The sequence below is a fragment of the Kogia breviceps genome, chromosome 2 (genome assembly GCF_026419965.1).
Source record: "Kogia breviceps isolate mKogBre1 chromosome 2, mKogBre1 haplotype 1, whole genome shotgun sequence".
Taxonomy (NCBI): domain Eukaryota; kingdom Metazoa; phylum Chordata; class Mammalia; order Artiodactyla; family Physeteridae; genus Kogia; species Kogia breviceps.
The window spans coordinates 188,372,505-188,391,104 of record NC_081311.1 but is presented as its reverse complement, the minus strand read 5'-3'; the positions used below and the strand labels follow the sequence as shown (position 1 = coordinate 188,391,104).

Sequence of the window (18,600 nt, the reverse complement as noted above, 5' to 3'; positions counted from 1 at the left end):
TGCACATATGCCAGTTTCAGGGAAGCCTTGAAATTCTTATTCTCATTGGAAACTCACCACAGGCCAGTGGCAGTCTATCAGACGGTGGCTGTTCTTTCTCATATCTGTCTCCAAGAAAGTCTCTTCATGCACACAAAGCTGGCCAAGCCAAGCTCATCTCACATCTGGCTGAACAGGGAGGTGGCTCATCACTTCCCAGGGCACTGAGTTGACCCAGGGCATTCTTAAACATCCCTCTCATAAGCTTATCAGCATTTCACGGATGCTGTGCCCGTCAAAAACTTCTCATCTCCTCCTTCCTTTCCACATGACTGCTCTGCCACTGTGTGGTACTCAGATGTCAAAAAGATGAGAAGGCCGACTGTCAAATCCACTCCTGAGTCTGGGCTCATGGCAACACCAGATGCTTCCAGTCACCTGGGAAATCACTCTGACAATAGCTACATATCAAGTTCAAGGTCAAAGTGAATTCTCAGCAAATGCTGCAAAAGTAGAATTTCTGAGCAGCTGCTTAAATAATTTATAACAGCAGAGTGTATGCCTGCTTGAAAAGTGAGACATAAGATTTCATGTAAGTGACATTTTTCTATTATGTCTTAGAGGGTAAGGCATTTGGGTACCTCCACACATGGTCGAGTAATGATAATGCAGTCAAAATCCCTGAGTTCTAATCTGACCTTTCCCATCCTCTGTCACTGACTTAAACTGAAGTTTCTGACAGATAAAGAAGCCACATGTCAACCCTGCACACCATATTCTAGCAAGGCACGATTTTATGTCCAGAAAAAGGACATGATGTGTCGTCATCTATTTGAGGAGGATGGAAGGAAGGCACTTGGTGCCAACTCTCCGTTCTCTGGAAAGCAGATGTGCTAATGCAGTTCATCTCCGTTTTTAAACCTTTGCCAACAAATGTGGGAAAAGCCAAAGATTGACTCCATTCGCACAGTGTCAACTCACGCTGGAGGCTGGAGGCATGAGGTTTACTAGCTGGTGTAGAAGATGAGGGAATTAGCTGTGTGGATATCTAAGGGGAAGCACTTTCAGTCACAGGGACAGCTGGGACCAGGGTCATAAGGCAAGAATGCGCCTGGAGTGTTTATCAAACCAAAAAGGCCAGTGTGATTGGGGCAGGGCAGAGTGGTGGAGCAAGGGAGTACTAGCAGGTGAAATCAGAGCGGAGCCAAAGACAGGAGCACATCAGACCTCATGGGTGACCCACGTGGGGACTTGCCTTCTACTCCCATTGAACTGGAGGGTCACTGGAGGCTGCTCTACAGATGACTGACTGATACCCAAGTGTGTCTCAGTATGTTTGGAACCACCTGGACATGCAAATCTACCTTTTCAACTGTCAGTTTGATGAAATCTAAATACAGACCAAGTATTTCCAATGAAAAATTAGTGTCTGAATTGCGACAGGCTCTCAATGTAAAATGCACACTGAACTTTAAAGACAGTGTGAGAAAAACTATGTAAAATATCTCATTAGCAATTTTTATATTTATTTGCATGTGGAAATGATAATATCCTGGGACTACTGTGTTAAAGAAAACATGAAAATTAATTTTTTTTCTTTACTTTTTTAATGTGGCTACTAGAAAATTTGGAATGGTGTATGTGGCTTCCATTTTATTTCTATTGTTTTTTTAAATTTCTGCTACTGTTCTAGAACAATTGTCGTAAGACTTTAGTATGCTTAAGAATAATCTAGGGAGCTTCTTACAATGTGATTTACCAAATCTACCACAAGAGAGTCCCAGCGGGTCTAGGGTTGGGCCTGTAGACCTGCATTTTAAGCAAGCACTCCCAGGTGACGCTGAGGGGTCTCAGGATCCCTGCTCTAGGAAAAGGGCTCAGTCTTGATTTTGGTAGTTCAAGAAAAAGGCCTAAAGTGCCATCAGGGAGTCACAGTGGCAGTGGCCGTAGCTCTTCTACATGCCACCCACGCCCTGCTATGCCATCCTTCAGCCTGGATCCCCAAGCAAGTTTCTTGCTTGGATTAATCCCTGTCATCTACCGCCGTGGTCTTCGGACACTTTTTTCCTCTTGCCATTTGGACTCCCCAGAGCACGCTGTTGGAATTTTCCTTCAACCCCACTCACCACTTCTCCACCCTTCTTATAGGACCCAATACCCCATCTACCCCACTATACACGTCAGTTCCTAAAGCAGAACTCTCTGAGCCCAGCCTGTCCCATTACACAAGACATCCATCCACACCCTTAGAAATGATTCATGAGTAATTATAAAACCATCAATCCTAGCATTTATATAAAAATTTACTAATTCTGAACACCTTTCACTCATATATCAAATTTTAAAACTGTTATGACAGCTATTAAAGACTAAAGCTAATTTGGTAAGAAAAAAATTCCAGTTCTCACTAGCCATTTGACTTAATTGCCATTTGACTAAATCAAACATCAACAAAGTCCCAAGAAAACATAATGTCAGATCATTTAAATAAATTTCTTTCACTTTATTTATTTTTATTACTTAATTTTTTCATTATGGAAGTCTTTCATGTAACTATAGGATTTTTTAAAATTCATATAGCATATAAGGGTAAATAAAAATTATCCAAAATCTTACCACAAAGAGAGAGGAATTGTTTTCCTTTCAGGGCATTTCTTTCTAATGCTTTTTACATGGTTTTGATTTTACTCTATATAATATATACTACTTTTTCACTCAACATTTTCAGTTTCGGAATACTATTATGTTTTAAGGCTCTATCATATTTTATTTATTTATTCTCCTCTTTTGGACACTTAGGTTATTTCCAATGTTTTGCTATTAAAGTAATGCATAATGAGCATCCTTTTATAAAAATCTTTAAATATAATTACTTTCTTAGGTAGAGTCTAGAAGGTAGAATTTAAAGGTCTACAGTGTATCGCTTCTCGGCCTTTTGGCTAAGATCAAGTGTAAAGGTCTACAGTGAAGAATTTTTTAAATATCTTTGATACTTATTGTAAAGCTGCTTATCAAAAAGACATGCCATTTAGTAGTAGTATTTGCATTAATTTTATTCATTTTAAAAAATCTTTGCTAGCTTGTTAGACCCTTCCAAAAAAAGTATTTCATTGTTTTAATTTGCAAAATTACTAGTGATCTTGAGATTCTTTCACATTTTTTGGACATTTCTATTTCTTCTAGGAATTATCTGTAACTTTGCCCTACCTGCAAATTCACCAGTATTTGCTGTTTTCATCTTTATAGCTTCATACTCTATTGAATAATTTAATAAGGCAAAGACCCAACAAATACGCTTCATTTTCACATAATTCAAGCCTATTGTCTCCAGGTAATCTTTAATGATTTCATCAATTTCTTTTTTAAAAAAAGAATTTGTGCTTTCACTAAACCTATAAATTAGAGATTCAATTACTATTTCCTTAAAATATACAGTCCTCTCATCAAGAGCATATTCTACATTTTCTTAAGTTTTCTATCTCAGTAAAATACTAGATTTTCTTCTACAAACTTTTTAAAGACAATTCCTGAGTATTTTATAGGTGGAGAGCCAATTGTTAGTGGAATACTTTTCAATTATTTTATTCTATATAGTTATTAATAGTACTTTGGAAAACTACTGATTTTTAAATATTTATTTTGTAACACAGGAGTAGATTACAAAATAAAATTTTTTATTCACTTTCTTGGACTTTCTAGATATGCAATCAAATTGTCTATAAATAATAACTTTTGTCAGTTTCAACAGTTATACAATTCCTGCTTTGTTGCAGTGAATACAATTTCAAGAATGGTCTTTACTGCCCAATTTTATGGAATATTTTCTACAGAAGACTTTACAGAAGCTGTGCCAGTATACTCCAGGTTAGTCAGATGCTTTCAGGAGAATACATTTAGACCTGGACATACTACTTCAAGAGGCCTTTCTACAAATGGAAACATGTTCAAAAGAGAGCAGCCAAGGTCCATGAACCCACATTAGCTGACAAACAGTTGAAAAAATTGGGATATGTTCCTTCTGGTGAATAGAGACTCATTAGAACATGATGGAATAAGAATTTTCATTAAAACAAGGATTAGGCTTGTCACATAACCTCTCTAAAGAGAAGAACTAGGAACAAGCTACATGGAGGCCAATTTTTGGTCAAGTAAATCATTTTAATTAAAAAGTAAGTAGTATACCTTGGTAGGAAGGGGACTTTCCTACAGGGGAAATACTTAAAATATAGGGTCAATAATCAATTACGGAGATGTTGTGGAACAGATTTGAATATCTGGTAGGTGGTTGGACTAGATGACCTTTAAGACTCATCTTACTCCATATTCCATATTTCCACAGCCAGTTCCATAGCCTCTAGCTGGTTTGGCACACAAAAGTTTACTGAAATTCACTTAAATACAAAGAGAAGTAGTATATCAAAACAGCCACATTGTTTTTTTGACTGACTTTTTAGTAAACACTTCATAAAATTTAAATACATATAATAATTCAGTATGAGTCAAAAAGGAGTAATACTTTCTCCAATCACTCTCACCTACCGCCTTGGATCAATCAGCCTGCCTATCCTATTTATTAGGATAAGCAAAAAAACCCACATCAATATACATAAAAACATAAGGGAACAAATGTTCAGGGAAAACTAGTACCATGAAAAATTATCTGATCAATTTTACCCTATTGCAAAAAGGCATTCATGTTTAAACATTAATTGAATTTCCGAGTGGTTATAGAGAATATGTTATCTAAGATTCCTACTTTTCATTCCCAACAAAGAAACCTCTTCAGGAAATAGGTAATGAAAGCTGTTAACTATATTGTGTGTTCTTCTCATTCAAGATTAATGTTTAACCCGTATCTTCTTACATTCCCAAAATAGCTCTGGGCAGTATTTGCCCAAGCAAACACTCTGAAACCAAATAACAGCAAAAATGCTTACAAGATAGAAACCTACTGAGAAGTAATTATATGGTGCTTGAAATTATCTTAAGGGATTTAGGTATAATTATCAGCATCTCATTTAAATAATCTCACTGCAATTCATATGACTTCCTCTGCTAGTTACCCTTAATCAAGAGGTGTCAAAATTAATAATTTACCCAAAAAGTACAGAACTATGATATATTTTACAGAGAAGACAAGGAATAAGTCTTATGTGCCAGTTTTGATGGGCTCGTGCCAGTTGGTGATTCTATGAAACGTCTGATCCCAGAAATAGCAACAGAGAAAAAAACTTAAGTGGCTGGTAGGATGGTGAGTTCATGACAGAAACAAGAAACTCTGTTCCTCACTGGAAATTTCTGGAGTGTCCTCCTTAGACACAAAGCAATATTCTAGAACTGTGGATTGATATGAAATGAAAGATACAACGAAAAGCTCTGTTCTGAAAAACAAAACCCAGAATGAATAAGTCATGGAGATCCTTTACCTCCCTAGACAGCCTAACTCCCCAGATGCTGAGAGATGGCGTAGAGAAGAGTGACACCTATTGTTCAGGAAGGTTTATGGGCGGGATCAACTTGTTCGACTGAGTAGATTGTGCATTTGGTTCATGAGCAAATGTTGATCTGTCTCCCTAAAGGAACAAACCAGAGCGACCTGAAAAGAGACAATGGAAGCAAATATCCAGCTCATGAGAGTTATCCAGGAAATGCGGGCAGAGATCAATAAGCTGGAGCAAGAGAATCAAGCCCTCTGGATGCAACTGACTTCAAGTAGTCAGAGAACCCCAGGCTCGGGGGGAAAAGCAGGAGATGAGAAGGAAGAGGAAGTCACAGACCTCGGTAAATCTGCAGAAGTGCCTGGACAATCTCCAGTAGCCCTTCATGGTGGTGTTTCCACTGGTACGGCCCCAGCTGTGAGGGAACACCGAGGTACCGTATGTCCATAGCTCTTTTGGGCTGTGCCCACCTTTGCAAATATCTCCTAAACAGTAGGTTTACTGTGCCTCTCACATAACTGCGTAATTTGGTATTACAGTGGTGAGTTCCATCCTTTTCCTCCTGGTAGATTAGCTTTGAATCTCTAGGGAAAAATTTCTTTAGCATCTTCAAGCAACATATTTTAACAACATTGAAACTATCTTCAGATAGTCCTGGAAAGATAAGGATGACAGATTTGTGGAAATCAGTCATATTGAAAGTAATGCTTTTTTGCCTTTCTTGACTTCAAGGATTTAAATGCTCCATAATGGAACACCAAACGGGTACATGTCAAATGGTGTGTTCACTTATTAACCTAGAACAGTATTGCATAATAGTTAAGTATATGGATATTAGAATCAGACAAATACGGTTGCCAGTGATCTGACACCAGTTAGCCACTTGGTTTACAGCTAGCTCTGAGAAATCTTTAACCCTTTTTTTGTTCATTTGGAAGTGTTATAGTGCCTACCTCACATGGTTGTGAGGATTGACTTTAATGATAAACTAAGTGCTTAGTATAGCACCTGGCAAACACTCAACAAATGGTAGGTATTATCTCTTATCCATATTTTACAAAATTTTTACTGTCCTTTATGAACATATGTTGTACATAATTCAACTTACTATACAGGTTGAAGACTTCAAGAATAAAAGACAATGATATATTCGAAAAGAATCAAACCTCTCACCTTTTATGGGAAAGAATTTTGACTGTGATGACTATACATTAAGTCAGAAATCAGAAGAGTGAAAAACTACATTCTACATTTAAATGAGTGCTTGCTTACATACAGTATATTCAAATAAAATTGATATACATAATTAAATACTCAAAGCACTTAATATCCTCTGTCAAAAGATTCAGGCAATGCCATTTAGAGGTGCTGAACAGCTTGGCAATGGGGCATGTTCTATTTCCAGCTGGTTTTTTCTGTTAAAGAGGTCTATTTCTAGTGTGGGTCCCCGTATTTCAAAGCTGGGAACAGATTCCAGTCATGGTCTTTTCCCTTGTTGTCAAGAACAACTCTGGATCTGAGTTATTCTGTCTGTTGGTTATTTAGTAAAACTGAAGGAGTAACCTATAAGGAAGTTAGACCTTCTCCTGGTGGAAAAAAAAAAAAAAAAAGATATGGACATGTGTAGTATATCCTTCTTCAGGCTTCCTCCACCTCTGAATTCTTGACATTTGGACTGAATAACTCTGTATTTATAGCAGTTTGTCTTGGACATTGTAGGATGTTTAGTAGTTTTTCCTTCTAAACACTAGTAGTACCTGCCTCACCCCCTTCAGTCATGACCATCAAAAATGTCTTCAGACATTCCAAATGTCACCTGGAAGACAACATTTCTCCCAATTGAAAACAGCTGCCTTACTCCAAAGGTAAACAACTCCTTCAGATCTATTTTTCATGACGCTTATCCTAATGCAAAAGTAATTTGGGCCTCAGTATACCTAGTGCTATTCTAAAACAAGCATTAAACTGGTTAAAGAACAGTTTTAAACGCTGAATTCAGGGCCTGAATGCCAACAAATTTAAAGGATGTTTGAATATTATTAAGAGCTAAATACACAACTGCTAATATACATTTTCAGCAACTGAATGGTGACCTCCAATAAGAATAGAAGCATTAAGTTGGAAAAGGACTAGTGAAAAACATTTGGTGACATTTGGGGAACTCTTGCCAGTTGCACCAATAAAACGAAGAAGGAAATATGATTTAAATTTGTGCTTAGAAGCCCGGTTGAGTTAATTTAAGTGACATGCATGTGTGTCTTACATGTGATGTTCTATTATGAAAGTGATATAAGTAGAAGGAACATTGGCCTGAGCATGAAGACACCTGGGTTGCAGTCCCAGTTTTCTAATAGTTGGTCAGTGCTGGGTAGCTCACATTAAATTCCTGATCTTCCTGAGTCTTTTACTTGATACTTATCAAGTAAAAATGAATGGGTTAGATGCCTTCCAAGGCCTATTCCAACTGTAAAATTCTATGATTCTATGAATGTGACATGTTTTATGATGACTCTCCTCATCTGTAAAATGGAGAAAGTGATAGAATCTATCTCATAGGGCTGCTGAGATGATTAAATGAGGTAGCACAAGTAAGACTCAGCATGAGTTACTTGGTAGCAGTTGTCTTCATATCATTGGATAGGTCAGAAAAATATTATTTGACTTGAGTTTAAGTTTTTTATTAGCAGTCAGTAAGATATTGCTGATATCAATCAAAATTCATACTTGCAACTGAATGATAGAAATGTGCTGCTAGGGAGGAGATTTAGAGCTCATCTCCTTTTTTTACTGTTGAGGCTACAAGACCCAGAGAGGTTAAGCAGCTTGTCTGATCCTCTTGAAAACAAAATAATATAAACCTATTCTTTGAGAAGAATATGACATCAGAAGTGTGTCTCACTTTAAGAAGGAATCATTAAGGTGGATCTGGAAGCGATCACTTGAGACTAAATTCTCCTGGAAACATATGTAAGAGTGCGCCAGCATTTGGTAGTTATGAAATCCAACCTGTCCATTACAGGGATGTTGCCCTCACCCCTCCTGCCCTTTGCAATCTCACCTAGGCTCTTTTAGAGAAGAGATAATTTGCTACAAAGAAGATGCAAGAAGCAATTCTTTACAGGGAAACTCCAGCATTCCCTTCAATCGGCTCATACCCTTTGCTGGCAAATAAAGTGCATTTGAAAGCAATCTTTGAATTGGTGCTAATGACCCTGTGATGCTCTGTGGAATATTCTTTCCCTTTTATTGATAAGTAACTAAAGGATACAGATTATTTGTGATCCAGGGACATAAACCAAAAGCCTATATGCTGATCAGTCAAGCTGGAGTATAGGTCCTAAACAATAAACTTTGCTATTATAAATATAATTTCCTCTGTTGGACTTTTCTACCATTTGGTATAAAGATATTGTTTTATAATCCTCTTAAACAGAAACTTTTATGTTTGTCAATAGTCATAAACCTGTTTTTAGATAATTATAAAAGTGATATATCATGGCCAAAGGAAGTGTTCAAAGATAATTTATGAATAGTATTTGCAGTTAATTAGATTTGAACTTAAACTCCCCCACAAACTCTTGCTTAAAATACGATCTTCTGCTCTTCCAAACTATGAAAAGCCAGGGCAGCCTCCACTTTCTGTAATGGCTATATAATTTGCTGTCTGTGTTCTGCAGACACGGGCCACAAACTTAAAAAAGAGAAAATTGTGCTTCCAGCCCTCTGAAAACCTAAACACGATGCTGCACTTTCTTATACTTTCACGCTAGTTAATGGCAAAGCTATGATGAGAAAGAATAAAGATTCAACAAACATTCATTAAGTGCTCCAGAAAATGGAAACCAACCCTAGATGTCAGTGTCATTAACCCCAGGGGAAAGAGCTAGATGTCTAAGTAGAGGTTGAATGACAGGCCCCAGGTCAGTTAGCACAGTGTTAGAAGTGAGACGCAGACAAACCAAGACTCCCTAAAATAAAGCTCTTTTATTCAAGGTGCTTTCATTACAAGGAATGGAGATAGGATTTACCTCAAGGAAAGAGTTTATTAGCAGACCCTTATGGACAGAAATTGGGTTGGAAGCCCTCAGGAACTAAAGCCATAAATCTCTCCATCTCTCAGGAGAACTCCTGTTTCCCACAGAAGACATCTTTACTACTTCTTTTTTATTTTTCTTTTATTTTTTGGCCGTGCCTTGCAGCATGCAGGATCTCAATTCCCCAACCAGGGATGGAACCCACGCCCCCTACAGTGGAAGGGCGGAGTCTTTTAACCACTGGACCACCAGGGAAGTCCCAAGGCATCTTTACTTCTTTCCATGTGTCTGGCTTGCTTTCATCTCTCATTCGACAGGCATCCTCATAACAACTGTCCTAACTAAAGCCAACACACACATTTCAGGACATTTGAGAGCAGCCAGTTCAATTATTGTGGCTATTCAAGTGATGAGGGGATGTGGATGAGCACATTCTTCTAGAATGAGGAGAACTTCCAGAACTGCATGTCTAGAAATTCATGTTCTTTGCATTTTAAAATCGTGTTTTATTATCTCTATATGTCCAGCTCTCTGTTCATATTCTATGTTCTCAGGAAGGTCTTCTCTGACCACACTATTTAAATAGCCTCCAGACCCCCTCCCTCATCTGCCTCTATCCTCCACCCCTCATCAGCTTGATTTGTCTTCCTAGAACCTATCACTATCTGAATTTAATCATATAATGTTTGTTTATCATCTGTCAGCCACGCGAGAATTTTATGCAGGCAAGAATTCTGTGTTGTTCACTCCCACACCCCATCTCTTAAAAAAACACCTGGCTCATGGTTGGCACTCAATAATTTGCAAAATAAATCAATGAATGAATGTCTTTTATGCAAAAAAAAATTAATCTAAAAACAACAGCTTTGGTTAGTTAGTTTCAATGAAATATTTACTACCAACACAATCTTCCATCTGTGGATGTCATTAAAAGTAGAATTTTTAGGGCTTCCCTGATGGCGCAGTGGTTGAGAGTCCGCCTGCCGATGCAGGGGGCACGGGTTTGTGCCCCGGTCTGGGAGGATCCCACATGCCGCAGAGTGGCTGGGCCCGTGAGCCATGGCCGCTAAGCCTGCACGTCCAGAGCCTGTGCTCTGCAACGGGAGAGGCCACAGCAGTGGAGAGGCCTGCGTACCGCAAAAAAAAAAAAAAAAAAAAAGTAGAATTTTTAAACTTGAATTTTGTGTCTCCTGTACAGGCAATGTCATGATTGTTAGACGCTATTCCATTTCCTCACCAACTCATTTGTTAGCTGAAAATGATCCTTGGAAAGATGGGGAAAAACATCCAAATCGTGGTATTCTAGAAGCTCAAAGAACAGCCAAATCACTGACATGTTCTTCAATTAAGAAGCAAGACAACGAAGAAAAGGTGTTTGCCGCAGATTCTTTTACTAGCAATGGTTCCAGCCAAAGAGCCTTTCCCAAGCATGGTTTTGGTTGCAGGTAATGTACAATCTGCCTCAAGGTAGTTTATAGTTGAATGCTGTGATGGCTACTGAGACATTCTCCTGGATAAGCTAGGTCTTATCTAGTGGAAGTAATAAAACCAAGTAGGTTATTAGGCCAAGATAACGTCCATCATACTTATGTCTGTTTTGAGAACCAAAAGAAACAAATTTATGTGAGATCAAATGGTACCCTCTAATAGATGCCTCTAATAAGTGGAGAACGATCAGTCTTCACTTACTAATCAAGCATTAATTATCATACTCTGAGCTGGTCGCTGGGGATCGAATATCTTACAAAAGCAAAACATTATGTTCAAAATTTTCATTTAGTGACAAAGATGCACAAGTAAACTGACCACTGCAATAAAGAGTGTCTCAGGGACAAGGCACAGTTACATTAGGAGCTGAACAGAGAATTCCTCTCTGAGAAAGAACTGTTCTTGTGGAGGAAGGCACCTTCCTGGGCTTATGTGAGTATAAGACAGGACCCTTTTGGCATCAGCCAAACAGGCCAAGAGACAAAGAGGAAACTGACCAGTTCTGCAAAATACATGAATTGATATTTAAGGAGTTATGAGCAGGCTGCAAATGGGAGGGACTGAGAAAGTATTTGAGAAGTAGGCTGGGAATCTTTAAGAGGAAAGTTGGCCAGTGGCCCTTGTACTGGGTAAAGCCAAGGGCTCTTTTGGAACAGGATTGTCACTGTCAAGCACTACTGTGTTACAGCATCACTTCCCCTCCCCCACAATCTGCATTTCTACCTCCCAATTCCCAGCTACACCCTGACTATCAAAAGTATATACACATCTTGTTTATGTTTTCCTTTTCTGTTGGAAAAGCTTTTAAGTTATGCACCCAACATAGGAGCACATCAATATATAAGGCAAATGCTAACAGACATAAAAGGGAAAATTGACAGTCACACAATCATAGTAGGGGACTTTAACACCCCACTTTCACCAATGGGCAGATCATCAAAAATAAAAATAAACAAGGAAACACAACCTTTAAATGATACATTAAACAAGATGGACTTAATTGATATTTATAGGACATCCTATCCAAAAACAACATAACATTTTCTTTTAAAGTGCTCATGGAATATTCTCCAGAATAGATCATATCTTGGGTCAAAAAACCAAGCCTTGGTAAATTTAACAAAATTGAAATCATATCACGTATCTTTACTGACCACAATGCTATGAGACTAGGCATCAATTACAGGAAAAATCTGTAAAAATTACAAACACATGGAGGCTAAACAATACACTAGTTAATAACTAAGAGATCACTGAAGAAATCAAAGAGGAAATCAAAAAATACCTAGAAACAAATGACAATGACAACACGATGACCCAAAACCTATGGGATGCAGCAAAAGCAGTTCTAAGTTGGAAGTTTATAGCAATACAATCCTACCTCAAGAAACAAGAAACATCTCAGACAAACAAACTAACCTTACAACTACAGCAATTAGAGAAAGAAGAACAAAAAAACCGCAAAGTTAGCAGAAGGAAAGAAATCATAAAGATGAGAGCAGAAAAAAATGAAAAAGAAATGAAGGAAACAATAGCAAAGATCAATAAAACTAAAAGCTGATTCTTTGAGAAGATAAACAAAATTGATAAACCATTAGCCAGACTCATCAAGAAAAAAAGGGAGAAGACTCATATCAACAGAATTAGAAATGAAAAAGGAGAAGTAACAACTGACACTGCAGAAATACAAAAGATCATGAGAGATTACTACAAGCAACTCTATGACAATAAAATGGACAACCTGGAAGAAATGGACAAATTCTTAGAAATACACAACCTTCCAGAAAGAAATAGAAAATATAAACAGACCAATCGCAAGCACTGAAATTTAAACTGTGATTGAAAATATCCCAACAAACAAAAGCCCAGGACCAGATGGCTTCACAGGTGAATTCTATCAAACATTTAGAGAAGAGCTAACACCTATCCTTCTCAAACTCTTCCAAAATATAGCAGAGGGAGGAACACTCCCAAACTCATTCTGTGAGGCCACCAACACCCATACCAAAACCAGGCAAAGATGCCACAAAGAAAGAAAAATACAGGCCAATAACACTGATGAACATAGATGCAAAAGTGCTCAACAAAATACTAGCAAACAGAATCCAACAGCAAATTAAAAGGATCATACACCATTATCAACCGGGGTTTATCCCAGGAATTCAAGGATTCCTCAATATATGCAAATCAATCAATGTGATACACCATATTAACAAATTGAAGGAGAAAAACTATATGATCATCTCAGTAGATGCAGAAAAAGCTTCCAAAAAAATTCAACACCCATTTATGATAAAAACCCTCCAGAAAGTAGGCATAGAGGGAACTTGCCTCAAAATAATAAAGACCATATATGACAAACCACAGCCAACATCATTCTCAATGGTGAAAAACTGAAACCATTTCCACTAAGATCAGAAACAAGACAAGGTGCCCCCTCTCACCACTATTATTCAACATAGTTTGGAAAGTTTTACCCACAGCCATCAGAGAAGAAAAAGAAATAAAAGGAATCCAAATAGGAAAAGAAGAAGTAAAGCTGTCACTGTTTGCAGATGACATGATACTATACATATAGAATCCTAAAGATGCTACCAGAAAACTACTAGAGCTAATCAATGAATTTGGTAAAGTAGCAGGATACAAAATTAATGCACAGAAATCTCTTGCATTCCTATACACTAATGATGAAAATCTGAAAGAGAAATTAAGGAAATACTCCCATTTACCATTGCAACAAAAAGAATAAAACACCTAGGAAAAATCCTACGTAAGGAGACAAAAGACCTATACTCAGAAAACTTTAAGACACTGATGAAAGAAATTAAAGATGATACAAACAGATGGAGAGATATACCATGTTCTTGGATTGTAAGAATCAACATTGTGAAAACGACTATAGTACACAAAGCAATCTACACATTCAATGCAATTCCTATCAAACTACCACTGGCATTTTTCACAGAACTAGAGCAAAAAGTTTCACAATTTGTATGGAAACACAAAAGACCCCGAATAGCCAAAGCAATCTTGAGAAAGAAAAACGGAGCTGGAGGCCTCAAGCTCCTGGACTTCACACTATACTATAAAGCTACAGTAATCAAGACAGTATGGTACTGGCACAAAAATAGAAATATAGATCAATGGAACAGGATAGACTGAGGTGAAAGGGTGGCATGGACATATTTACACTACCAAACGTAAAATAGATAGCTAGAGTTGCTTTGCTGTGCACCTGAAACTATCACAACATTGTTAATTGGCTATACTCCAATATAAAGTAAAAAAAAAAAAAAAGAAAGATAGCTAGTGGGAAGCAGCCGCATAGCACAGGGAGATCAGTTCAGTGCTTTGTATCCACCTAGAGGGGTGGGATAGGGATGGTGGGAGGGAGACGCAAGAGGGAGAGGATATGGGGATATATGTATATGTATAGCTGATTCATTTTGTTATACAGCAGAAACTACCACACCATTGTAAAACAATTATACTCCCATAAAGATGTTTAAAAAAAGGGTGTATACACATTTGTCTCCTCTGAGGAGAAGGAGGAAAATCAAGAAATAGGGACCTGGTTTCATGATTAACTTATCTGGGGAAGAGAAAATGGAACAAATATAGTCGTTGAGAGAATGAGTTATCTAATTCACCAATGGCAGGAAATCAAATCAAAGGGTAACTATAATTAATATATTATAAATAATTAATAGGCCTACAAGAATTCTCATAAATATTGGAAAGAGCACTGGACTTCCCACTGGATGTAGGGTACAAAGGTTGAGCTAGTTTTATTTGAATTTTACAAGGCAGGATGAAAACTGTGTTTCATTTGTAGAAAGTTCTATTATAGGAGCAGAGAGAGGAACCTGGGTCAGGAAGGACAAGCAAAGAAAAATGGAAAGGTCATCCCTGTAGAGTTAAAAAGACAAGAAGATAGAAGAAATCTTGACTACGGAGAAAACTAAAAGTAGGGAAATCAGTGAGAATGGAGAAGTTAGCAGGATCCATCATTAAAGTCCTTCCATGGAATGCTAGGAATATGTGCTTTACCATTAATTATTGGAAAGCTAGTAAAATATGTCTTTATGAAAATTTTCAAAATACATTCAGAAACTAATATTACAAATATCAATGTATTCATCTGCAAACATTTTATGATATTTTACCCAGGTATTTTTATATATAAAAGAAAAAATGTTGCTAATAAAGAGAAAAGGCCTATATCTCTCTTCTCCGGTACTCCTGAGCGGCAAGTGTTAACCATGAGTTATTTTTCTATCCTTTCGGTCTGTTTTTTATGCTTTCATTACCCACATTCATTCATTCAGCAAATACATCTTAAGGGTGTACTACGTGCTGGATTCTAGGCGCTGAAGATACAGCAGGAAAAATATTGTCAAAAATCTCTGCCATTGTGGAGCTTTTTCCTTTGTAACATAATGATCAATAAATATGAAAATACAGGAAGTATATATTATGTTAGATGGTGAGAAAAGTAAACCAATCAAAGGAAAAATGAAGGGTTTGAAGAGCAAGCATTGTTGAAATTTTTTGTATCGTAGCCAGAAGATACCTCACTATTTGAATAAAGAAGGGAGAGAGAGAGTTCTGGGGATATGAGCAGGGGATTGGGGTGGGTAGGCAGGGGCACTCTCCAGGCATTGAGAACAGCAAATGCCAGAGGCCTGGGTGGGCCCATGACTGATGTTTGAAGAAGCGCAAGGTGGCTGGCACTGAGTGCAGTAAAGGGAAGAAGTAAGACAGAGAGAGAGAAGGCAGAGAGCTAAGGGTGGTCCTCCACTCCTTTCCAATGATTCTGAAGTTTTTCTAAGTGAATTGGGATGCATAATATACTCTTTTCATTTATATATATATATGTGTGTGTGTGTGTGTACATATATATATATATATATATATATATATATATATATATATAGAGAGAGAGAGAGAGAGAGAGAGAGAGCTCTGTTTTGAAAAGACTATAGAAAAACAAAAAGCAAAAACAAAAACAGAAAGCAGGGAACCATGTTTAAGGCTAAAAAAATAATTTAAAAAGAAATGATTATTTCTTGGCCAACGGCAATAACTGGATGTGGTTTCTAAACATGTGAAGGTGGAGCCAACAAGATTTGTTAACAGAGCAGATGTGGGATATGGAAACAAGAAGTGTACACCCAACCATTGTGTTCCAATGGCCATGTGTTTTCAAAGAGGGAGGAGGGAAGAAAGGCAGAGATGTACCCTTTGTCTAAATAAAATTATGTATATATAATATACAGTTATATAAAAGCACTAAATGTTCATTATTTTTTAAATTGCTAATTATAAAATATTAATGTGATATACAAAGGAAAAAGTATAAAAAGGAAAATCTTCCATAATCCCACTACCTGAAAAACAACCATTGAGATTTTAATGGATATCTTTCCAGGCTTGTGTTTACATAGTTTATAATTGTACAGTGCCTGTATTATAATGCTTTAGTTTTTGCACTTAAACCATTACAGGCTTACAGACCTACAATGCTAAACTGGGAAATATAGCAGTATTAATTTTCCCATTTCAATTTATATTATTTTCAATGGTAGTTTGGGGACCTAGCCAATGTTTATAATGTATTATTTTTCTGAAGCAAAATGTTTTCCAACTTCCAAGCTGCCAATGAATAAACTATTAGAACACAATCCATTTCTAATTTGGAATCTACTTTAATTTGAAAGATTGAGCCAATTGTAGAATTGTGTTAAAGCAAGAAAGTCAGTAACGGCTTAAAATCAACAGCTGGGCTGGCATGAAACCCAATAGATACAGAGAACTATTGAATAGGAATTAAGCTTTTTTTTGTAGTACTTTTTTATTTGTCTTTTACTTTATCAGGGATTAACTAGTAAAGTAACAACAACTCATTACATTATTCCTCTAATTTTTGGGTAAATTCATTTCCTTTCTAATAGCTTTCAAAGAATCTTACAAAGATTTATCAAGAACCAAATTGTTTGAACTAGCTTTCAAATCAGTGAGACATTGTACCTAATTTGCTCATGAACTTTTCTATTATTGTACCAAGAAAGTATTTTACGGAATAATGCCAATGTCAATATTTCTAAGAACCAATGATCTCCAGAAACTAGAGACTGGATTATTTTTTCCCTAATTTTGACATAGAAACCCACTCTTTTCCTCCTGCATTCAAGAAAAAAAGAAAAAATAACCTCAGGCTGTTGAAAAGATTAGGGAAAAGGGTCCATATAGACAACTAAACTTAGAAATGATAGTTTACTGATAGGATAAAACAGACACATTAAAATAAATACATTGTCTTCTTTTCCTAAGCAAAGTGGTCAAGAAGACAGCCTCTGGAATCAGATGGCTAAAGTTCCAACTCCATCATTTGCAAACAGCATGGTCTTGGACAAGCTATTAGTCTGAGCTGTGCCAGAGTTTATTCTTTTGTAAAAAGAGAATCATAATAGCAGTTACCTCATAGTTTTTGTGAAGAATAAATGGGATAGTCGAGTGAAGGCTTGTTAAGTGGCAGAGCAGTTATTATTTTATTGATCCCATATAGAACTACTGTACTGGTCCCACTTCCAAGGGAAGGCGCAGATGTGTTCCCCTAGATACGGGCCACTAAATGCCATTCAGTGAAATTATGGCCTTATCTAATTAAAGAGAGAGAGAGATCAAAACTAGAGAAAAGGCAATAATTTTAAACACTGTTCTTTAGACTTATTCCTGGGAGAACTTGATCCTGGTTTATGTCAAAATTATATATAACACTGTTCAAGGGGAAAGGAGAAGTGGGCAAAATGAAAAGATTTAATCCCTCAGGTAACACTGGGTCATTGCTGTCACTTCTCTCTCCCCTAATTGTTCAGGTGTGATGGATATGCCATTAATTCAAACTCCAAACTGCAGATTGATTGGGATTATAAAATAATTCCCTCAAATTTCTTCTTCATTTCAACTGACGAGTTTTGGTGTGCAGGACCGTTTGCCTGAGAGAACATGATATTCTCCGACTTTAAATGCCAAGCTAATAATCCTCAGACATACAGACCTTGCCTCAAAAATTTTAAATTTTAGTTTTATCAGCGCTATTCATGGGTTTAAGCCAAAGGCCAATTCCAATATTTTTTCATGCATTATTATTGAACAACTAAACAAAAAAAATTATGATATATTTAAGGTGAACCTTTAACACTTCAAGCAATATTTGGTGACTTGCAAAAATAGTAAATGTTTTGTAGAACTAGTAAGTGTTTTCGCATAAAGCCTCACTAAAAAGTTTTATTTCTCTTTCCCTATTCTGTGTTCTCTAGGGGCAAGATAAAGACAGTCAGTTTCCTGTTACCCATGAACATGTCTTCATATTCCAAAAACTCAAGTTCTTTGAAATACTCACCAAATCAGACCACAAACCAGCTAAGTACCATTACCGAATAGTATATGTAAGGTAGTGAAATTTAAGAAACAGATGATTTCCAACATGTGGGAACACCGAGGCCTGGCTGGGTCAGCGTCTTCCCCTGCAAAGACCTCTGGCAAGACGCTCAGTAAGATACACAAATATTTGGCGTTGGGTCAATAGAGTTGTCAGTGGACTTGGCCAAGAAATGGAAGCCATTACTTTATGTTGTTGTGATGAGTGCACAGTGGAA

General features: G+C 37.1%; 1 protein-coding gene and 1 pseudogene across 1 annotated transcript; both read left to right on the top strand.

Annotated features, from left to right (window-relative positions):
• The first annotated feature begins 2,898 nt into the window (after window positions 1-2,898).
• On the top strand, window positions 2,899-3,064 carry LOC131751741 (U2 spliceosomal RNA; annotated as a pseudogene).
• Window positions 3,065-5,588: 2,524 nt separating this feature from the next.
• CCDC195 (coiled-coil domain containing 195) lies at window positions 5,589-18,385 on the top strand. Its single transcript, XM_059054894.1, has 3 exons — window positions 5,589-5,850; window positions 10,650-10,896; window positions 18,262-18,385. The coding sequence occupies exons 1-3, from the start codon at window positions 5,589-5,591 to the stop codon at window positions 18,383-18,385; spliced, it is 633 nt and encodes a 210-aa protein (XP_058910877.1).
• The last annotated feature ends 215 nt before the right edge of the window (window positions 18,386-18,600 follow it).